This window comes from Acinonyx jubatus, chromosome E4 (genome assembly GCF_027475565.1).
Source record: "Acinonyx jubatus isolate Ajub_Pintada_27869175 chromosome E4, VMU_Ajub_asm_v1.0, whole genome shotgun sequence".
Taxonomy (NCBI): domain Eukaryota; kingdom Metazoa; phylum Chordata; class Mammalia; order Carnivora; family Felidae; genus Acinonyx; species Acinonyx jubatus.
The window spans coordinates 47,399,877-47,425,090 of NC_069395.1; the positions used below are offsets into that span (position 1 = coordinate 47,399,877).

Sequence of the window (25,214 nt, forward strand, 5' to 3'; positions counted from 1 at the left end):
CACTCACGTTCTAAAGAACAATAAGCCAAATGTATTTTTTGTGGTTATTTGAAAATTAAGAGAGTGCTCTGCATTAAGAGGGCAGGAATCTTACAAATGTCTCCAAGATTAAAAAGTATATCAAATAACCTCCTGCATTAAATTCTCTTACACCTTCAAGGGCTGAGATTAAATAAAATCTATTACACAATACATCCCGACTGATCCACCTTAGAAGGGATGTTTTCTCGGCATACAATAGCATGGCCCTCTGTTCTCAAGACATGATGGAAGTAGATGTCTTCATTTGAGGATGTATCACAGAGAAAAATGTTAAGGATTCCATCTACATATTCATCCACTACCCCCACTAATGGCTTCAAACCACACAACTTCTGGAACTGCAAAATAGCTCTGGACGTCCAGTGTTCCTGAAATAGAATCAAGACATGAGATTTAGATGATAAATTCAAACATGAATTATAGTAACCATATACAAAAATAAATTCCTAATGAACTAGAGATTTTAGTCAAAAAACAAAACCGTAACAGTACTAGAATAACACACTTCAGGATAGTTATGATTGGGAATGAGAAAAGTAAGAAAAAAGGAAAAATTATGAAAAATGTGACTGTAGAAAATCTTTTATCATTTATGTGGTCAAAAACTTCCGTTTTCAGAAATGGTTAAATTACTAGACTAACTCTCCCACAGAAACAACTGAAATTTCTAAAGTATTTTTAAAATATGTCCAAAAGTACCCAAGAACTATCAAGAGTAACATTATTATCAGGACAAAATTAAAGGGAAAGTGGGAACTATTTTACCTTAAAAAGGAAAAGAAATAAACTAGCCTTCACATGGATTTGCAGTTCAATTTTCACATCACCTGGACAGTACACAAATCCTCAAGTTGTTCATCTAAATTAAGGTGATTCCAGACTGGTAGTATTCCTAGGCACCTGGTAGGAACAATGCAGATCTCTCTAGAGGTAGGCAGTCTCAGCCCATATTATTCAAACATTCTTACAAATAATTTTTCAAAGACAATGAAAAGTATGCAGGCAAAGATAAAAGGCACACAAAGAAACAACAAATCACAAGTAAGAACAAGGAGGAACAACATAAACCTTCAAAAACTTTAGATATTTGATTTCCCAGACAATTATAAACAACTAGACTTACTACACTTCAAGCAAAAACAAAAAAGATTTGAAAGCTTTTGCAAGTATCAGCAATCTATAAAAATTTATCTAGCAAAATTACAGGTCAAAGAGAACTTTTAGAAAGTAACAACACAATAACCAAAACTTAAAACCCAATAGGTTGATTCAGTAGCAGATTTGGTAGAATTAAAGAGTAAATCAGTAAAGTGGAAGATAATTTGGGAAAAAAATACCCAGAATGCAACATGGAAAGACAGAAATATGTAAAATACAGAAGAGAGGTTAAAAAATACAGAAGATAAATTGAGAAAGTTTAACATACGTTCAATTGTGGTCCTGGAAAAACAGACGTAAAAACAGAGATAGATGGAATATAAATATGAATAATGGGAAAGACAATAAATAACTGAAGAGATAATGGCTGGGAATTTGCCAGATTTAATAAAAAGTAACAAAGCACGGATAAAATGGAATTCAATGAACCAACAAAGTAGTATAAATAAGAATAAATTCACACATAAAGATACTAACACTGAAACTACAAGCAACCAACAGGAAATGTTACAAAGAGCTACAGACAAAAAGGACACTGCCTTCAAAGGAACATCCATCAGACCGACTACTGACCTCTCCAATAAGGTAAGGGAGACCAGAAGCCACTGTGATGAGATCTTCAATTCACTAAATGTATTACCTGCCAACCTAAAATTCTACACCTAGTGAATGTATCTTCCAAAATTAAGTGCAAAGTTATGTTTCCAGGTAAACATAACTAAGTTTGCCATCAGGAAACCCTCACAAAATGAAATCTTAAAGGATACAGTTTAAATACAAGCAAAATGTTCCCGTAGGGTTTGAGTGGTGAGAACAAAGAGCCAAGAAACTGAGAAATACATGACTAAATCTAAATGCACATTATTTTATGTGGTCAATTTGTTGAGGGGTTAAAAACAATAACAATAATTATACAACAAAAACAGATCAGCAGAGGAGGTTAAAGAAGAAAGTGTTCTAATGTTCTTGCATCTTTACATACAGATGTGTTTATGTCCTAGAGGAATCCCTAAAATAATATAGTGTGTTACTTAATGGAATTATTTAAAAACTTCCAAATGATGCATGCAGGGTGAGAAAAAGAAAGAATAGGTAAGCCAGTGATTTTTCAGCAGGGCCACTAGGTTCTCCTAGCACCAGCAGAGTTTAGTAATCAACTAAGGATTTGGGCAGATTGCATGCACTGATTTTGGAACACCCATTCTGTGGCTCCCTCCCTTCAAGCATTTCTCCCGTAACTCTCAGCTTCAGCCAGTCCCAAATGATGTCTTCTAACTCTTCAAGCCAGCAAGGCTATGAACTGGGGAGTGACCCCAGGATAGAAGCTGAAAATTTCCTGATCTTACCTACTGCAGCTTGACCTCCAAGGATAGATTTCTGCTTCTCTGCCTGCTTTGGATTTTGTCTATGGGAGTAGTCATCCCACCATGATACTCTATTGCTACTCTGCCATTACCAAATGCATTTACTATTTTTGAAACCAGGAAAAAGATGCAGAAATACAGTGAGAGTCATTCACTTAGTTATAAACATTTATTAAGCACCTACCATAAAACAACCATTCATCTAAGCATCAGAGGTACAGTGGTAAAGAGACAATGCCCCTCATCTCAGGAGCTTACCCTGTGTATATGAACAAATAATTAAGATCATACCCGACGGTATTATAAAGATAAAGTGACAACGAAGTGGAAATGTGTACTTTCAATTGGCACCATGGTCAAGGAAGTCCTTCTTGGGGAAATAACATCTGAGCTTAAATCTGAATGACAAAAAGGAACCACCCATGAGAGTTCTTTGAACAAGCTATTCCAATGATCAGAACTGGCAAAAGCCCTAAGGTCAGAAGAATTTCAAGAAGGAAATAAGAAAACAAAAAGAGAAACAAAAATGGAAGCCATCTGAATAATATGAGAATAATGACCACTACCTACAAGTGGGTCACAAATTTAGCCCTGAGCTTCCTGGTAGTAGTAAAGAGAAGCCTGGTCAAGGCTAACATGCACCCTAGAAAAACAATCCTGAATACTGACTTGCACAAAAATCGTAACTGCATACATTATTCACAATAACATCAAAACAGATTGAATGTCTAACAATAAAGGGACAGTTAACCTATGATAGACACTTACCTAAGAGATTACTGTGAATCTATGAAAATTGAGAACTATGGCAACACATAAATTTATGCTATAATAATGCTGAGTGAAGAATATGATTACTATTTTATGTAACCCTGGAAACCCTACAAAAACCCTGACCCCCCCAATATCCAATAAACTAAATTGAAAGGAACACACATCAAATTTCTAAACTGAATGTGTCTGAATGGTAGAATAACAGGTCATGTTTTCTTCTTTTTCTTTCCTTTTACTGCGTTTTCCAGATAAAAAAAAAGTTTTAAGGAATAATGCATGTACATGTAAGCAAATGATAAGGTAAACAAATGTGGTGTAATAAGTGTGTATGCCACATGTATTTAAGAGTTCTGAGGGAAAAACACAAAGTCAGGTGCACGATAATCTTAATTACATAAACAAATGTTATCTCTGTGGATGAAGATGCCTCCTGCTTCATCCCACTCATCTCGCGCAACTACATTACTAGAGAATTCTTCAAAAAAAACCCCACATAACTGAGTACAGCAGTTCCTGAGGTACGCCCTTCAGTTGCTCCCCCATATCTACAGGACAACACATAGACTCCTGAACATGGATACGGATCCCCACCACAGGGCCCTATTTCTCTGGCATAGCTTGCCGTCCATCAACTCCAGCTCACGTGCCGCCACAGAGGCAGAGCCACTTAACATTTCTCAAATTCGAGATGTTTTATGTTACTTTTCCCTTTGTCTGGAATGTTCTTCCTTTTGTGTCCAGTAATAGTCCTACTCTTCCTTCAAAGTTCCACTCTACCACAGGGTCATCCCTGACCAGACTCAACAGAGATGTAAGCACAGTCCTCTCTTTGCACATCTGGCACATGCTTTTTTTTTTTTTTTTTTAACGTTTATTTATTATTGAGAGACAAAGACAGAGCATGAGCATGGGAGGGGCAGACAGAGGAGGAGACAGAATCTGAAGCAGGCTCCAGGCTCCGAGCTGAGCCCAACGTGAGGCTCAAACTCACAAACTGCTAGATCATGACCTAAGCCGAAGCTGGACACTTAAGCGACTGAGCCACCCAGGCACCCCTGGCACACACTATTAAATATCCCTACAGCGAATGTGACACAGCACAGGACTGACTTCTGGCTCCATGTCCATCTTCCAGACTATCTACAACGATTTATTTTAGGGCCCATTCCAGGTTTTGTTTTTGTATCCTGAGATCCTCAGACTGTTCTCAGCACCAAATGTTTGCTGATTAAATGGGAACAAGCATACCTGTACTGGTCTCACCCAAGCCAAGGAACAAGGAATGGCCTGAGCCGGGAGCTTTGTGTAGCAGCACCTGCAAGAGATGATCACAAACCCCAATATTCCATCATGTTTTAAAACTGCATTTTATGGAATCTCTAATCCACTCTTGATTTTAGCTGTTTACAGCACTTCAGACTATTTTACTCATGCATCTTTAAATTAATGCCTTACACTTTAAAGCATTCTAAGTAATAAAAATTTTAAACATCATAGTCCTTGAAACCCATGCAATTAAAATATAGGTAGGAACAGACCAACCTTCATGCTATATAAATGCAATTCTTAGCATCACCCCAAGAATCATTTTCTTAATAAGAGATTGTTTTTTAGAGTTTCATGGTCCATTCAGATTCAGTCATGTGAAAGAAGACCTAAAAGATTATAATCCCAACGTGAAACTAAGGGACCATATGCCAAGTTCATTTGCACTAAAAAAAAAAAAAAAAAAAAAAAAAAAAAAGAGGGATGGAAGAAAGGAAGGCAAGAGAAAAGAGCAATCTTAACCCCATGCAGCTTTAGCATTATGAGCATTATGATTCAAAACTTAGTAATAATTTAACCAGATTTGTTAACTCACTTGAGAAACCTTAGGGAGGACTTCTGAACAGTTCCAATATTTCCAAAGTCTGGGTAGAATACTTCAACTTCCTGTTTCCCGAGGACTTGATGGATAATGACCCGATACCACCACTTATCCTCAGAAATCCTGACACAACAGAGATGTCCCGGCTGGATAAAATACTCCGGCATGGCATATCGATCAGAAACCAGCTGATTGGAATAGCAGCGCCTGTAGAATTCCATAAAACAGGAATTTCAAAGAGGGAGAAAATATCATTTGATGCATCAAGACCAAGAAAGTCTTGGCAAAAAGCAAGAAAAAAAAATCCTCCTTTTTCTGATTGGTTAATGCTTATTAATACCAACTAATTTTATTTTCCTCTTTCTTTTCCAAATCCCTTCTCTTCATCAATAAACTTCTTCACATGGAAAGTTATACACTCATTTTATCTCATATTCTCTGAACAAAATGCAATCCAACTTTATTCCTCAGCACTTCCTAAAACAGACATTTTTAAGACACCAATGGCCCCTTAATTCCCAAATCCAATAGCCTGTCTTGCCAGCTTTCGATATACTTCTTTCTCTGCAACATGACCCTGATCCTATCCTCTTTCAAACTCTATCCTACTTAGTTTCCAAGACACTATTTTCTCCTACTTCTTCTCTGTCAATAATTATTCTTATATTGGCTCTCTAATTGCCTTTAAAGTTTAGGTTCTCTGGGATCTTACATTTAGGAAGTATAAAATAATAAGAGCTCAGGCTTTGAACCCAGTCACATGAGCTCAAATCGTGACTCCATCATTTACTAGCTGTGTGACTTTATCTTTCTGTGCTTCAGTTTACTTGTTGAGCATGGAGAGGACAATAAAACCTTAGCAAAAATAGATGAATGCTAAGCACAGAGTCCAAATACAGTTAAGTATCCATTAACTATTACTATTCTTTCTGTACACCATCTCATCCATTTTCATATCTTTATACCACTACAAATAAAACGATGATTCTCCATCTTGATCTTTAAACTCTGAATCACTTCGGAACTTTAAAACTTTATTTCCAGCTGTACAGAGAAGATGCTAGTTGTTCCCCAATTTTCATTCTCCTAATAGAATCCCAAATTTTAACTGAGTATATAGCCATTCAGACTTCCCAGACTCCTTAGCATCTAGATGTGAATACTAAGTCCTGAGCAATGAGATGTGAGAAAAAGTGTGCATGATTAGGATGGTAAATTTTATGTGTATTTTACCACAATTAAAACAAGTAAAAGTACAGAAATTCCAGCTCATGTCTTTCAAAGAAAACGGCACATCTCCAACCACCTACCTTCTTCTCATTCTCCTTCCCACTGGCTGAAATGAGGATCTCATGGATGTGATGGCGAGCTACATGCTGGACCATGTAGATGGGGCAACACACTGTCTGGGACAGCAAGACAGAAAACACTTGTGTCCCTAACACCAGGGAGCTACCTTATCCACCTTTACTGCTTACATATGGACTACTATGGGAAGAAGAAATAAATTTTTATCTTTTTTAAGCTACTATGTCTTAGGCTAAGTTATGTCTCTGTAGCAGTGGCTAAACCTAATCCTAACTATTACTGTCCACTCAACATTGTCAATTCACTACTCCATGGTCACCTTAGACGCACCAGGTGTAAACTTCTAGCCCCGGCTCAAACCTAGTCAATCTCTAAAGTCAACACAGGTTTCATATTCTCCTTTTCTCCCTCATCCTTCTCAAACCCATTCTTGTCACCAAGACCTGACAACTACTTCCCCAAATTTTTTCCAATTTCTTTCAACTCTCACTCTCTTACCAAGACTAGCATATTAATGGATGCTCTCCTGTTCACTCACCCATCTTCCACACTGCAACGAGAGTTCTCTTGCTAAAATACAAACCTGTTGATGCCCTTACCTTCTTAAACCTTCAGAGGCTCCACACTGTCTACAGAATAAGTCAGAAGTCCCACCCATGGTGTTCATACTCCAGCTCTTCCCCAGTATTCCAGTTTCACATTCAGTCACTGTCACCCAACCTCATGCAGTGGTGCTTCACTCCCCTATTTGTTGCTCCCAGAACACCACACTACTCTGTTGTCAACAGTGGCCTTGGTGCCAGCGATTGGATCCACACATACCCACTCACACCTTTTTGACTGGCAAATTCTTACTTGTTTTTTAAGCCTAGCTCAAACATCTCCTTTTGTGAAGCTTTTTTCCACCTTCAACAGGCAGAATTACTGCCTCATGCAGTACCCCACTTATCCACTCTCTGTATCCCCAGATAATCATGGTGTTCACAAAGGCAAAGACCATGTCTGTCTTCTCCTCATACTGCTCATGCCCAAATCCCAAGCACACAGCAGATGTGGTATTAGTAACAACAGCAGCCAACAGGTGAGCTAGACTCCATTCTAAGCGCTTGAATCTTCCCAACTCTGTGAGGCAGGTATGAGTACTATCCCTACTTTGGAGATAAGGAGACTAGGCCCAGAGTTAAAAGTAACTTCAAGGCCATAGAGCCAGTACGTGTGCTTTAAAACATGTACTAAATCTTACAGGCATACTGGAATGGAATATATAATATTTTTACTAAGTGTTTATTATGTGACTTACATTATACCAGGTGTTCTTGGGTGAGAGGAGTTGATAATGCAGTAAAATTAGATTAAAAGATGGAATGCTCTTGGATAAATAAATACATTATTCTTATATATGACATCAATGTAAAAATCAGACACTGTTGTTCATGAATAAATCTAAAGTGACTGCAAATGTAATTTTACAGGGTGTTTTACTGAGAAAGGACATGATATTTCGGCAGATAAAAGAGATTAACTAGAGTAGTCGTTCTCCAAGTGCAGTTCACAAACCCCCAGGACCGTGATGCCCTTTTAACAAGTCCATAAGGTCAAGACTAATTTAATATTTTAGTGTTACTATGAAAATAGTTATTTGCCCTTTTCACTGCATTAACATTTGTAATGAAGGTGTAAAAGCAAGGTGCCTTAGCCAAATCAAGGCAGTGTCACCAAACTTTACTAGCAGTCACTTGTCACCGCCATGCACTCACAATAAAAGACAAAGAAGAAGAAAAAAAAAGAGGCCAATGTCACATAAGAATGTCCTTCATAAACCAATAAAAATTAAGTATATTAAATCTCAACCACTGACCATCTTTTCAATATTCTATGTGACAAAAAAGGAAGTAATAGACACATAAAACACTGCTCAAGTTGTCTTAAGAAAAGCAATTATGCATCTGAGAACTGAACTAGCTGTTTTTGTGGAACATTTTTACTTGGAAGAGGAACTAGACATTTTTTTCATGGAACATCATTTTTGCTTGAAATGACTACTATCAAACTATGTTTATTCAGACTTGAGTATCTGATGCACATTTTCTCAAAAATGAAGTGAGCCCGTCACTTCAAGAAAAACACTGACAGTATTTATCATCAATGTTAAAATTCAAGACTTTCGAGTGAAAATTTAGATTCTGGAAATGTTGCATCCACCACGAGTTTGACAGCTTCCTAATACGTAATACTTCTCTGATGAAAAGAATGTGATTTTTTATACTATGTGATAAAATGTGTCAACATTTGGAAGACCTACATAACTCAGTGAACCAGTATTTTCCAATGCATGATGTTTTGAAATTATACATGAAGGTAAAAGATGTTTTCAGGGCTGGTTACACTGAGTGCCTTATGCTTGCTTTAATGTTCTGCTATTGTTGTCTTGAAATACTTAATAATTTTACAACTTGGAGACTTGCATTTTAATTTTGCACTGGAACCTGAAACAGCATAACCAAACCTGAATCTGTTCAAAGTACAAAGGAAGACCAATGAATTTTAACAGCAGCGTATGAAAAGTTCAAATTCCACATTGCAACCAATCTTTAAGAAACTACCACTTGTCAAGTTTTGGAATGTTCACAAATTTCCTTAAATATCAAAGATTATTCACAAATTTCTAAAAAGGCTACTAAAATACTCCTTTTCCCATGAGGACAAAGGGGAACCGTCTTGCAGTGTAGGTGGGAATGCAAACTGGTGCAGCCACTTTGGAAAACAGTATGGAGGTTCATCAGAAAGTTAAAAATAGAACTACCTTATGATCCAGAACTTGCACTACTAGGTATTTACCCAAAGGATACAAAAATACAGATTCAAGGAAGTATATGCACTCTGACGTTTATAGCAGCATTATTAACAATAGCCAAACTATGGAGAGAGCCCAAATGTCCACTGACTGATGAATGGATAAAGAAGATGTGGTATATATATGCAATGGAATATCATTCATCCACAAAAAGAATGAAATCTTGCCATTTTCAATAATGTGGATGGAGCAAAAATGTATTACACTAAACAAAATAAGACAGTCACAGAAAGACAAACACCATATGATTTCACTCATATATGGAATTTAAGAAACAGATGATCACATGGGAAGGGAGAAAAACAGAGAGAAACCACAAGAGACTCTTGAATACAGAGAACAAACTGAGGGTTAATGGAGGGAAATGGGTGGGGGATTGGCTAGATGGGGGATGGGTATTAAGGAGGGCACTTGTGATGAGCACTGGGTGTTGTATGTAAGTGATCAATCAGTGAATTCTACTCCTGAAACCAATATTACACTGTATGTTTAACTAACTAAAATTAAAATAAAAATTTGAAAAGAGGGGTGCCTGGGTGGCTCAGTCGGTTGAGCATCCAACTTTTCATTTTGGCTCGGGTCATGATCCCAGGGTTATGGGATTAAATCCCACATCAGGCTCCATGACTGAGCATGGAGCCTGCTCAAGATTCTCTCTCTCCCCCTCTGCCCTTCATCCCCACTCACATGCTCTCTAAAATAAAAATAGGTTTTTTTGGCAAAAGAAAGAAAATACTCCTCTTCACAACTATGTATCTGTGTGACCAGATGTTTTCATACACTACAATCAAAACAACGAAGCTCAAGACATTAAAGATGAAAGCAGACATTAAAATCAAACTTTCCCCTATTAAGACAGATAATAAAGAGATCAGCAAAAATGTAAAATAATGTCACTATTCTAATTTCCAGAAAGTAGTTACTGTTCATAGAAATATGTTATTTATATCCACACAAATGGACTTACTGTTTTTTTAAACAAAATTTTCTTACATGCTGCAGTTTTAAGTTCTAAAATAAATATCAGTAAACAAAAACTCTCAAGTCCTTAACTGCTAAAAGCTCTAAAACCAAAATGCTGACAAGTACTGATTTAGAATGAGATACATGAAGAATACATTGAAAACAACAGATTCCTACCGCATTTCAATCATCATGTCTTCGAGTAACTCTGATGAATCCCTGCTATAGATTCGGATGTAGAATTGACTAGGAGAGATGATATACTCCACAAAGACCCCCACAAGGGTACTGGTATCTAATGGTGGCAGTCTGCATAATTTCTTGTCCCGTACAGCATCTGGTGGGATATCATGGTTTGCAATTGCCAGGCTGAGCTGTGACTTATCAACTTCCACTTGCTACAAGTTAAAAAAAGAAATAAAAGAAATCTTTGGGTGAAATTTCAAACTCTATGATGACATTTCCCTAAGTATATTTCATGAGTCATCTTTATCAGAATCACCTGGGAAATTATAAAAACAAAGCTTCTTAGGCTTATTCCAGACTTACTAATTCAGAATACCTAGAAGTGGGACCCATAATTATGTATTAAAAAAATTCCCTAGAGGGGCGCCTGGGTGGCTCAGTCGGTTAAGCAGCCGACTTCGGCTCAGGTCATGATCTCATGGTCCGTGAGTTCGAGCCCCGCGTCGGGCTCTGTGCTGACAGCTCAGAGCCTGGAGCCTGTTTCAGATTCTATGTCTCCCTCTCTCTGACCCTCCCCCATTCATGCTCTGTCTCTCTCTGTCTCAAAAATAAATAAACGTTAAAAAAAAAAATTTTTTTTAAAAATTCCCTAGAGGGTACTGGGTGGCTCAGTCAGTTGAGTGTCTGACCCCAGATTTCGGCCCAGGTCATATCTCATGGTTCATGACATTGAGTCTCATATTGAGCGTGGAGCCTGCCTGAGATTTCTCTCTCTCTCCCTCTGTCCCTCTCCCCAGCTAGTGCTATCTCGAAACTTAAAAAAACAAAATTCCCTATCATCAAAACAGTATGGTATTGGCACAAAAACAGACACTCAGATCAATGGAACAGAACAGGGAACCCAGAAATGGATCCACAAACATATGGCCAACTAATCTTTGACAAAGGAGAAAGAATATCCAATGGAATAAAGACAGTCTCTTCAGCAAGTGGTGCTGGGAAAACTGGACAGCGATATGCAGAAGAATGAACCTGGACCACTTTCTTACACCATGCATGAAAATAAACTCAAAATGGATGAAAGACCAAAATGTAAGACAGGAAGCCATCAAAATCCTTGAGGAGAAAGCAGGCAAAAACCTCCTTGTTCTTGGCCACAGCAACTTCTTACTCAACACGTCTCCAGAGGCAAGGGAAACAAAAGCAATAAATGAACAATTGGGACCTCATCAAAATAAAAAGCTTCTGCACAGCAAAGGAAACAATCAGCAAAACTAAAAGGTAACCTACAGAACAGGAGAAGATACTTGCAAACAACACATCAGATAAAGGGTTAGTATCCAAAATCTATAAAGAACTTATCAAACTCAACACCCAAGAAAACAAATAATCAAGTGAAGAAATGGGCAGAAGACCTGAATAGACACTTCCCCAAAGAAGACATCCAGATGGCCAACTGACACATGAAAAAATGCTCCACATCACTCATCATCAGGGAAATACAAATCAAAACCACAATGAGACCTTACACCAGTCAGAATGGCTAACATTAACAACTCAGGCAACAACAGATGTTGGAGAGGATGTGGAGAAAGGATCTCTTCTGCACTGCTGGTGCGAATACAAACTGGTGCAGCCACTCTGGAAAACAGTTTGGAGGTTCTTCAAAAAATTAAAACTAGAACTATCCTACGACCCAGCAATTGCCCTACTAGGTATTTATCCAAGGATACAGGTATGCTGTTTCAAAGGGACACATGCACCCCAATGTTTGTAGCAGCACTATCAACAATAGCCAAATTATGGAAAGAGCCCAAATGTCCACCGATGAATGAATGGATAAAGAAGATGTGGTATACACACACACACACACACACACACACACACACACACACACACACACACACGGAGTACTACTCGCCAACCAAAAAGAATTAAATCTTGCCATTTACAATATGTGGATGGAACTAGAAGTTATTATGCTAAGTGAAATTAGTCAGAGAAAGACAAATACCATATGACTTTACTCATATGAGGACTTTGACACACAGAACAGATGAACACAAGGGAAGGGAAGCAAAAATAATATAAAAACATGGAGGGAACAAAACATAAGAGACTCTTAAATAAAGAGAACAGAGGGTTACTGGAGGGATTATGGGAGAGGGGATGGGCAAAATGGGTAAGGGGCATTAAAGAATCTACCCCTGAAATCATTGTTGCACTACATGCTAACTAACTTGGATGTAAATTTAAAAAATTAAATTAAAAAAAATTCCCTAGGTGATCCTTACCTACATTAATATATGAAAACTGCCTTATGAAATTAAGAGTCAAAAGTATGTTATACAACTGCCCCATTCAAAATTGAAAATATGGTACTTTAAATATTCAGGCTAAACGAAGACAGTCTTCCTACCCAACCCTACCAACAAAGGTAACTTTAAAGAATAAATTTCACACTAATCTTCCAATCAACAATAGTTTCTCAGGGCACCTGGGTGGCTCAGGAGGTTGAGTGTCCAAGTCTTCATTTCGGCTCAGGTCATGATCTCACAGCTGTGGGATGGAGGCCCACATTGGGCTCAGACCTGAGTGTGGAAGCTGCTTGGGATCCTCCCCCATTCACATGCTCACCTGCACTTTCTCTCAAAAACTTAAAAAAAAAATTATTTTTATATTTTTTAATTTTATTTTTTAAAATTTACATCCAAATCAGTTAGCATATAGTGCAACAATGATTTCAGGAGTAGATTCCTTAGTGCCCCTTACCAATTAGCCCATCCCCCCCTCCCACAACCCCTCCAGTAACCCTCAGTTTGTTCTCCATATTTATGAGTCTCTTCTGTTTTGTCCCCCTCCCTGTTTTTATATTGTTTCCCTTCCCTTATGTTCATCTGTTTTGTCTCTTAAAGTCCTCATATGAGTGAAGTCATAAGATTTTTGTCTTTCTCTGACTAATTTCACTTGGCATAACATCCTCCAGTTCCATCCACGTAGTTGCAAATGGCAAGATCTCATTGTTTTTGATTGCCGAGTAATACTCCATTGTGTGTGTGTGTGTGTGTGTGTGTGTGTGTGTGTGTGTGTGTGTGTATACACACACACACACACACACCATGTCTTCTTTATCCACTCATCCATTGATGGACACTTGGGTTCTTTCCATGCTTTGGCTATTGTTGATAGTGCTGCTGTAAACATTGGGGTGCATGTGTCCCTTCGAAACAGCATATCTGTATCCCTTGGATAAATACCTAGTAGGGCAATTGCTGGGTCATAGGGTAGTTCTATTTTCAGTTTTTTGAGGACCCTTCATACTGTTTTCCAAGGTGGCTGCACCAGCTTGCATTCCCCCCCCCCCACAAAATTGTTTTAAATAGGGTTTCTCAAACATTTTCATTCTAAAATCTATTATTTTCCTTTAGACTTTTCTCTCACCCTCTATGAAATATGTAGCAGTCTCTTGAAACAAAATGTTTTCCTTCCATGAAAGAAGCCAGTTACAGACGATAGAAGAAGTGTAAGCAATTAATTCCTTAATAACAACAAAATAAATAACAGAAGATGAGAACACAAAAAAGGAAAATTGTGTGTGGAAACGTAATGAAAAATAAAAAATAAATACACCCTATAATTGAGTACACGAGCAGGGGCAATTTGCAGCAATTATTGAGACATATAGCTAAAACAAAGCTCCTCAAATCTTCCCTCTGAAGCCCTTAAGGGTTTTCCAGCCCACATTTTCAAAAACATGGACAGACCATTGGCTTTATCATCCTGAGAAAACTGACAAATCTTCAAACCGATCTGAAAAGTTTAAAATGAGAGTTGAAAGTTAGTTATACAAAAGATCGAAAACAAGAATAAATGCCATATAAGGTGATTTCAGACCAAAACTCTGCTCTCTTCTAAAAAATCATGCATCTTGAGACAAGATTTTCCTGAATAGAATTTTGATGTAAGGAAATACTCATTTAGGGGTGCCTGTGTGGTTCAGTCACTTAAGTGTCTAACTTCAGCTCAGGTCATGATCTCATGGTTAGTGAGTTTGAGCCCATTAGGCTCTTTGCTGTCAGCACAGAGCCCACTTCAGATCCTCTGTCCTCTCTTTCTGCCCCTCCCCCACTTTCTCTCTTTCTCAAAAATAAATAAAACATTAAAAAAAAATATTCATTTAGTTACTTTCCATAATGCTGATCTCCAGTGTACAAAGTCTTTACACCTACTCACCAGCTGTAAAGGCTTTACCACCAGATTAGGCTTTTTGCAAATCTTCTTTTCTGGCTCTTTAGGGTTTTTAGGAAGACAATCCCAGGCAGTCTCCTTGATAGCAGCAGTAGACAGTGAATTTCTAGGGGGGCTGGAGACACAAGCTTTGACTTCTATTTTCTTATCTGATTGAACTAAACATGAATTTTTGACTGATGAAATGGGTTCATCTGAAAAAATCAACAGAGTAGCCTGTGGATAGCCATTATAGTAATTTGTCTAACTGTTACAAAGCACATTCTATGGCCCAGGCACTGGGCAAATAATGACAAATGAGAGATACGAACCTAACTTTATAGACTTTTCAGTATGGAGAAACGAAATGAAGTTCTAGATGGGAACAAATCTTAAATTACTTACATTGGCAGGGAAAGGGCAAGTTTCTTGAACTTTGGTTAAAGGTTTTGTTTTTCAATATCTTGATTTCAATTTACTTCCTGCTCAACTTTCGCAGTGAATATGCATAGTTACTTAATGTATTAATGTGACTACTGAATATCCCATAATATAATGCCTTAATTTTTAGGGGATTACCAAATCAATCACGTATTGTGTTCAAATTTACATGTGTATGATGATTTTAAGAGACTGACACCTTAAAACAGACCCAGATAGACCTAAAACCATAGTGGCTCCTACAGAAAAACTAGTTAAGTGCACAAAGATGGAGGTACAAGAATGTTTATCACTGTATCTTTTATAATGACAAAAAATAAATACACTCTATATGTCTGTCAACAGGAGACTAAATCAATTATAATACAGTCACATAAAAGAATTATATGTAGTTAAAAAGGATGAAATAAACTTACATATGCTGATATGGAAAAACATCCATAACATACAAGTATAAAAAGAACTTATATATATACAGAACACTATCTTATGCAAGAAAATTCTACATGTAATAAATAACTATGGTATTATACAAGAGGTCCAGAAAAAGACCTATTAAAATAATTACTAGTTACCAATCTACCTTACTGGAATTTTTAAACAAATATTGCTTTTACAATTTTTTTAAAAATCTACGTATGCTTACATATTCATTGAAAAAAATCTCAAAGACCAATAAAAATTCTAACAGATTTTTTCAGGGAAGTAAAATGATGGGAAATATTCACTTTCAACTTATTAAAATAACATGAGTTATTTACACATTATTTATAACTCATGTTATTTTAATCAGAAAAATCAACAAAGTGGGTATGTTTATATCAAAGATACATTGATATTCTGGAAAAAAGTTGCGATCCATCAAAACCACTTTTAGAAGCTTATAAAAATACAAGGACAGTTGACCCTGAACACTGCAGCATTTAGGGGCATCAACCCCCAATGCAGTCAAAAATCGCATATAACTTTTGATTCCCCCAAAATTTAACTACTAGAGCCTACTGCTGACCAGAAGCCTTACTGATAATATAAATAGTTGATTAACATATATTTTATGTATGTATTATATACTATATTCTTTTTTCCCTCCATTACAGTTTATTTTTTTAATATGAAATTTATTTTCAAATTGGTTTCCATACAACACCCAGTACTCATCCCAACAGGTGCCCTCCTCAATGCCCATTCTTAGAATAAAGTAAGCCAGAGAAAAGAAAATGTTAAGAAAATCATAAGGAAGAGAAATTACATTTACAATATTATACTGATTTTACCATAAAAAATCCACATATAAGTAGACCTATGCAACTCAAACCCATGTTATTTAAGAGTCAACTGTACCTTACACTACTATAATTTGGCAACATGTTACCACTGAGGGAACAAAATAAAGAATACACGGAACCTCCCTGTATTAGTTTTTAATGGTATATAAGCCTACAATACTCTCAATAAAAATTTCAAAAGAAAAACCCAAAAAAACAAAAAATCAAGTGCCTTAAATGCAGTGTGGTATCCTGAAGTAGATCCAGAAACAGAAAAAGAACAATTGTGAGAAAGCTGGTAAAACCTAAATAAAATCTACAGTTTAGCTAATAATAATATATCAGAATTAATTTCTTAGTTTTGATAAATGTATCATAGTAATTAATGTAAGATGTTAATATTAGATGGAAGAAAGGCACAAGAGAATCTATAATACCTTTGCAACTTTTCTGTAAACCTAAGATAATTTTTAGTTTTAGGTTTGAAAAAGTTTGTTTAAAAAACAAATACATGTGCTAGGTTCCAATGCACACCCATTTATCAAAAATGTCCTTGTATTTCTTAAAAGCTTTCTGATACACAGCCAGAGTTAACAACCGCTGATCTAGCACTTCCCCATCAGATCACTGTTTCAGAAAACTGGTTTCTTCAAAGTTATAGAAAAATCTGGATAATGAAGAAAGTATATTTTAAAAAGTCAGATAGATGGTCTTTATTAATAATACCGATTAGCCTTATTACAATAAGTATCACCAGAAAGGTCATCATATACAAAATGTTTTCAAGGCTAATGTGTAATCTGTCTGGTTCATATGCTTACAATAAAGAATATTACATAATCATGCTTTATTTTCCTTGTCCTTACAAAGACAATTAAAAATCAGGTTAGCATCTCCCAGCATACTCCAGGCCCATACCCACTTCAGCTACAGACAACTCACCGGGGCACCCACTATGCAGAGCACTCTGGGAACTCCCAACCCACACTCATTTCAGCTCCAACTGTCCCTCCAGAATACCCCCTGTATGAAGAGCACCAGGATCCCCTGGTGTGTACCTGCTTCAGCTCCAGCCATACCACCAGGGTAGTCCCAGCACAAAGTGCCATGGGACACCCAGCCTGTACCTGCTAAAGATTAAGCCAGCCAGCCAAAGCTGCCACACACACACAGTCTACACAGAGGATGTTCCGTATAAGGCAATTCCTTCAAGTCTAGGAGAAGTAGTTGTTCCACCTAAGTCATAGGAAAACACAGAGCGTCAAATAAAATGAGACAGAATAACATACTTCAAATCAAAGAACAAGACAAAACCTCAAAAAAGAACTCAACAAAATGGAGATAAGCAAACTATCTTAGAAATTCAAGATAATGATCATAAAGATGCTCACCTGACTTCAGAGAAGAGTGCATAAACTCAGTGAAACTTCAACAAACAGATAATATAAAAAAGAGCCAATCAGAGCTGAAGAATACAGTAAATGAAATGCAAAATACTCTAGAGGGAATCAACAGCATATCAGAGGATGCAGAAGAATGGATCAGTGATATGGAAAACAGTAATAGAAATCACCCACACTAAACAGAAAAATGTTTTTTCAAATGAGGATAAGTTTAAGAGAACTCAGATAAGTTTAAGAGATCTCTTGGACAATATCCAGCATTCTAACATTCATATTATAGGGGTCCCAAAGAGAGAGAGAGACAGAGAGAGACAGAGAGAGAGAGACAGAGAGAGACAGCACACACACAGGCGCACAGAAAAATAACTTGAAAAAATAATAGCTGAAAACTTCCTTGACCTGGAGAAGAAAACAGACATCCAAGTCCAGGAATCACAGAGAACCCCAAACAAGGACACAAAGAGGTCCACATTAGTTAAAATGTCAAAAATTAAAGATAAAGAGAAAATCTAAAAAGTAGCAAAAGAAAAGCAACAAGTCATGTACAAGGGAAACCCCATAGGAGTATCAGCTCTGATGGGAATGGCATGGTATATTCAAACTGATGAAAGGAAAAAAAAAACAGTAACAAAGAATATTCTGCCCAGCAAGGTTATCATTCAGAATTTAATAACTAGTTTCCCAGCAAACAAAAGTTCATCATCACCAAAACAGACTTACAAGCAATGTTCAAGAGACTTCTTTAAGTGGAAAGGAAAAGACCATAATTAGAAGAAAATTATAAAAAGAAAAAAGTTCACAAGTAAAAGCAAACAGAGAGTAGTAAATCAATCTCTTATAAAACTAGTATGAAGGTTAAAAGACAGAAGTAGTAAAATCGATGTTATCTAAAAAATTAGTTAAGGGCCTCATGAAATAAAAAGATACAAAATATGATATACACAAAACAAAAATGTCTGTTTTTAGAATGTGTTCAAACTTACCATCAACTAAAAATATAAAATAGACTGCTACATACACAGGATGTTATATATGAGCCTCATGGTAATCACTAAACAAAAACCTCTACCATATACACAAAAAATAAGGAGAAAGGAATCCAAGCATAACACTGAAGGAGGTCATCACAAGGAGAGATAGAGAAGAAAAACAGAAAACTATAAAAACAACCAGAAAACAAAAACAAAATGGCAGTAAGTACATACTTAACCAATAATTACTTTAAATGTAAATGCACTAACTGCTCCAAAAGACAAGGGGGACTGAATGGATTTAAAAAAAAAAAAAAAAAAGGCATCTATAGCTGCCCATAAGAGACTCACTCCAAGCCTAAAGACATGCAGACTGAAAGTGAAGACCTGGAAAAACTTATACCATGCAAATGGAAGCAAAAAAAAAAAAAAAAAAATTTTTTAAAGCCAGTGTAGCAATACATCAGATAAAATGGACTTTAAAATAAAGATTGTAATGAGACAAATAAGGGCAGTGTATAATGTTAAAAAGATCAATCCAACAAGAAAACAGAGCCACTGTAAGTATCTACACACCCAACACAGAAGCACCTAAATAAGCAAATATGAAAAGACACAAAGGGAGAAACTGATATTAACACAGTAATAGTAGGGGACTTTATCAGCTCACTTACATCAATGATCAGATCATTCAAACACAAAATCAATAAGGAAGCAATGGCTTTGAACAACACATTAAACCAGATAGACTTAATATATACAGAACATTCCATCCAAAAACAGAATATACATTCTTTTCAAGTTTTTTCCTTCTCTATATCACGTTAAGCCACACAACAAGACTCAATAAATTTAAGAAAACTGAAATCATACAAAGCATCTTTTCCAAACACAACAGTATGAAACTGGAAATCAACTACAAGCAAGACTGCAAAAAACACCAAAACATGGAGGCCAAACAACATGCTATTAACCAAAAAAATCAATGAAGTAATTAAATAGGAAATAAAAAAAAACAAAGACAAATGAAAATGAAAATATAATGGGGCGCCTGAGTGGCTCAGTCGGTTGGGCGTCCGACTTCGGCTCAGGTCAGGATCTCGCGGTCCATGAGTTCGAGCCCCACGTCGGGTTCTGTGCTGACAGCTCAGAGCCTGGAGCCTGTTTCAGACTCTGTGTCTCCCTCTCTCTCTGACCTTTCCCCATTCATGCTCTGTCTCTCTCTGTCTCAAAAATGAATAAACGTTAAAAAAAATTTTTTTTTTTAAAGAAAATGAAAATATAATGGTCCAAAATCTTTGGGATGTAGCAAAAGCAGCTTTAAGAGGGAAGTTTATAGGGATACAGCCCTATCTCAAGAAACAAGAAAAATTTCAAGTAAACAATTATTCTTACATCTTAAGGAACTAGGAAAAGAATAAACAATGCCCAAAGTTAGTAAGAGGAAGGAAATAACGAAGATGAGAACAGAAATAAATGAAATGGAGACTAAAAAGTAACAGAGTAGATGAATAATGAAAGCAAGGGGGGCCTGGGTGGCTCAGTCGGTTAAGTCTCTGACTTTGGCTCAGGTCATGATCTCACGGTTTGTGAGTTCAAGCCCCGCGTCGGGCTCTGTGCTGACAGCTCAGAGCCTGGAGCGTGTTTCAGATTCTGTGTCTCCCTCTCTCTCTGACCCTCCCCATTCATGCTCTGTCTCTGTCTCAAAAATAAATAAACATTAAAAAAAAATAATAATGAAACCAAGAGCTGGTTCTTTGAAAAGAGAAACAAAATTGATAAATCTTTAGCCAGATTCACCAAGGGAAAAAAAGAGGTTTCAAACAAATAACATCAGAATGAAACACAAAACAACCAACATCACAGAAATACAAAGGATTATAAGAGAACACTACAAAAAAATTATATACCAACAAATTGGACAACCAATGGACCATTAGAAGAAATGGATGAATTAACTAAATCAGAAAGAAACAGAATATATCAACAGACCAATTATTAGTAACAGAATTGAATAGGTAATCAAAAAACTCCCAACAAATGAAAATCCAGGACTGGATGGCTTCACAGGTGAAGTCTATCAAACATTTAAATAATTAACAGCCACTCTTTCGAACTGTGCCAAAATTAAAAGACGAAGGAGAGCTTCCATATTCATTCAATGAGCAAGCATTGCTCTGAAACCAAAACCAAAGACATTACAAAAAAGACAAAGACAGACAGAAAGTGTGGGGGGGGGGGGAAGGGGGGAGAGAGTGAGAAAACTACAGGTTAATATCCCTGATGAACATACAATGCAAAAATCCTCAACAAAATATTAGCAAACCAAATTCAACAATATATTAAAAGGATCATTCACCACAATCAAGTGGTGGGATTTACTCCAGGAATGGAAGAGTGTTTCAATATCCACAAATTAATCAACTTTATTTATCACATTAACAAAATGAAGAGATAAAAACCATATGGTCATCTCAACAGATGCAGAAAAAGCATTTGACAAAATCTGACATCTGTTCAAGATAAATTCTCAACAAAGTGTATATAGAGGGACATAATTCAATATAATAAAGGCCATATATGACAAACCCACAGCTAACATCAAAATCAATGGTGAAAAACTGAAAGATTTCCTCTCAGGAACAATAGAAGAATGTCTACTCTTGTCATTTTTATTTAACATAGTACTGGAAGTCCCAGCTACAGCAATCAGAAAAGAAAAAGGCATCCAAATTGATTATGAAGAAATATAACTGTCTCCACTCACAGATGACATGATACTATATATACGACACCTTTAAAACTCCACCAAAAATCTATTAGAATAAATGAATTCAGTAAAGTTGCAGGATACAAAATTAATATACAGAAATCTGTTGCGTTTCTATACCATAATGAAGTAAGCTGAAACAAATTAAGAAAATGGTCCCATTTACAACTACACCAAAAAGAACAGAATACCTTGGAATAAATTTAACCAAGTGAAAGTTCTGTACTGTGAAAACTATAAAACACTGATGAAAGAAAATGAAGATGACACAAATGAAAAGATATACCACCCTCATGAATTAGAAGAAACAATATTGTTAAAACATCCATACTACCCAAAGCAATCTACAAATTCAATCCAATTCTCATCAAAATACCAATAGGACTTTTCACAGAACTAAACAAACAATTCTAAAATTTATGCAGAACTACAAAAGACTCTAAATAGCCAAAGCAATCTTGAAAAAGAACAAACCCAGAGGTATCACAATCCCAGATTTCAAGACATACCACAAAGCTATGGTAATCAAGAGTATGGTACTGGCACAAAAACAGACACACAGAGCAATAGAAGAGAGAGCCTAGAAATAAACCCATGCTTACATGGTCAATTAATCTATGACATAGGAGGTAACAATATACAATGGGGAAAAGACAGTCTCTTCGTGCAAAAGAATGAAAATGGACCACTTACACCAAACACAAAAATAAACTCAAGACAGATTAAACACCTAAATATGAGACCTGAAGCCATAAAGCTCCTCAAAGAAAACATATGCAGTAATCTCTTGGACATCAGCCTTAGCAATGTATTTATGAATATGTTTTCTCAGACAAGGGAAACAAAAGCACAAATAAAATATTGGGACTACATCAAACTAAAAACCTTTTGCACAACAAAGGAAACTATCAGCAAAACAATAAGGCAATCTCCTGGATGGGAGAATACATTTGCAAATGATATATCCAATAAGGGATTCATACCCAAAATACATAGAGAACTTCTACAATCCAATACCAAGAAAACACAGAATCCAAAAAAAATGGGCAGAAGATCTTAATAGACATTTTTCCAAAGGCAACATACAGGTAGCCAACAGACACATAAAAAGATGTTGACCGTCAGTAATCATCAGAGAAATGCAAAACCAAAACCACAGTAAGAAATCACCTTATGCCTTTCAGAATGGCTAATATCAAGACAAGAAATAGACAAGTGTTGGCAAGGATGTGGAGAAGAGAGAACCCTTGTGCACTGTTGGTGGGAATGTAAATTGGTGCAACCACTGTGAAAAACACTGTAAAGTTACCTTAAAAAAATGAAAAATAAAAATAACATATGATCCAGTATTCCACTACTGGGTTATTTGCCCCCCCCCAAAAAAATGAAAACACTAATTAAAAAAGATATATGCGGGGCACCTGGGTGGCTCAGTCAGTTGAGCCTCCAACTTGGGCTCAAGTCATGATCTCGCGGTTTGTGAGTTCGAGCCCCATATCAGGCTCTGTGCTGACAGCTCAGAGCCTGAAGCCTGCTTTGGATTCTGGGCCTCCCTCTCTCTCTGCCCCTCCCCCCGTTCATGCTCTGTCTCTCTCTGTCTCTCAAAGATGAATAAATGTTAAAAAAAAATTTTTTTAAAAAGACATATGCAACCCTATCTTTACTGCAGTATTATTTACAGTTGCCAAGTTATGTAAGCAACCTAAGTGTCCATCGATAGATGAATGGATAAAGATGTAGTATATATACAATGGAATACTACTCAGCTATAAAAAGAACGAAATCTTGCCATTTGTGACAACAGGGATGAACCTAGAGGATATTAGGCTAAGTAAAACAAGTCAGACAGAGAAAGACAAATACTGCATGATTTCATTTATATGTGGAATCTAAACACCAAAACAAACAAAAATGGAAACAGAATCATAAATACAGAGAACTGGTAGTTGCCAGAGGGGAGGAGCAAAACGGGTGATGGGTATTAAGAGGTACAAACCTCCAGTTATAAAATAAATAAGTCACAGAAATGAAATATACAGCATAGGGAATATAGCCAATAATATTGTGATAATATTGTATAGTGACAGATGGTAACTACACTCATCATGGTGAGCACAGCAAAATGTATGAAATTGTCAAAACACTATGTTGTACCCCTGAAACTAATATAAATGGATGTTAACTATACTTCAATTTAAAAAGAAAAAATCAGGTTTGCATCATATTGTGATTCAACTCACCAGGTGGGAGTGGCTTCATATCAGCATCAAACACCAGTAAGTCTTGTTCTCCTTCCCTGAACTCAACACGCAGAATGTCACTAAGAGCTCCAACGAGTTCTGTCACATTTAAGAAGCCCAATTTTTTTGGTGAAAGTTGCTCTTTAAAGATTATCTGTCACAAAAGAAACAAAAATAACATAAAACATTAGATAAATGGAATACAATATATACAGATACATACACAAATTAAAACAATGTCTTAATTTTGGTTTAGTCAGGGGCGCCTGGGTAGCTCAGTCGGTTGAGCATCCGACTTCGGCTCAGGTCATGATCTCACAGTCTGTGAGTTCGAGCCCTGCATCGGGGTCTGTGCTGATGGCTCAGAGCCTGGAGCCTGCTTCGGATTCTGTGTCTCCCTCTCTCTCTGCCCCTCCCCTGCTCATGCTCTGTATCTGTCTCAAAAATAAATAAAAACATCAAGAAAAAAAAATTTTTTTTTAAATTTTGGTTTAGTCAAACTAAATTTGTAAGGGTCAGCAATCTCAGGTATTAAAGGCTTGTTTCCATATAGGTATAATCCAAACCTAGAGACCTACAACATAAAGCTTCCAGGCCAGTTTCAACTTCCTTTTAAAGTATATGGTGGGGCACCTTGGTGGCTCTGTCAATTAAGCCTCTAACTCCTGATTACGGCTCAGGTCATGATCTAACAGTTTCATGAGTTTGAGCCCCATGTTGGGCTCTGCACTGACAGTGTGAAGCCTGCTTGGGATTCTCTCTCTCCCTCTTCCCTTCCTCTGCTTGCTGTCTCTCTCAAAATAAATAAATAAACTTTATAAATAAATACAGTATGCGGTACAATGAAGTGAAAATCAGGGTACTTTTTACCTCCTGTTCTTAACAATGTGTAATTATAAAGCAAAAGAATAAAGGGGGTTACACAAAATACAAAAGTCATAATAAAACTTGATATTTCTCAGTTTTGAAAGTATTCACTACCATTTTCAACATGCAATAAAGTAATATGATTTTAAAATATTTCCTTAAAATTCTAGGATTTCACCCTAGAAGCTGAGATGAATAAGCAGGTATCAGTGTATCACCCACAATATTGTTTCTCTTGCCTTAGGAAAAATTATACCAAATAAAAAAATGTATATACAGGGTATATACTAAATATGTTTGGTTTAAACTGCACAGTAAATTGGAAGTTTGCCCTTTTTAGTAAGATCTTCTATTAAATTGTTCAAATTCTTGGAGCATCTGGGTGGCTCAGTCAATTGAGCAACTGACTCTTGATTTCAGCTCAGATAATGATCTCATGGTTCATGAGTTTGAGCACCACACAGGGTTCTGCACACCCTCCCTCTGCCTCCCCCTTTCTCTCCCCTATTCTCAG

General features: G+C 36.6%; 1 protein-coding gene across 6 annotated transcripts in view; it reads right to left on the minus strand.

Moving 5' to 3' along the window:
• TDRD5 (tudor domain containing 5) overlaps nt 1-25,214 on the minus strand; it is a 104,877-nt gene that overhangs the window by 30,282 nt on the left and 49,381 nt on the right. For all 6 annotated transcript variants that reach the window (XM_027074332.2, XM_027074331.2, XM_027074330.2 and 3 more), the window contains 6 exons: nt 23,834-23,987; nt 14,750-14,958; nt 10,508-10,728; nt 5,200-5,412; nt 4,587-4,653; nt 210-410 (listed from right to left, as the gene is read on the minus strand). In XM_027074332.2, coding sequence (XP_026930133.1) covers nt 210-410; nt 4,587-4,653; nt 5,200-5,412; nt 10,508-10,728; nt 14,750-14,958; nt 23,834-23,987 — 1,065 coding nt within the window. The remainder of the gene's footprint in view (nt 1-209; nt 411-4,586; nt 4,654-5,199; nt 5,413-10,507; nt 10,729-14,749; nt 14,959-23,833; nt 23,988-25,214) is intronic.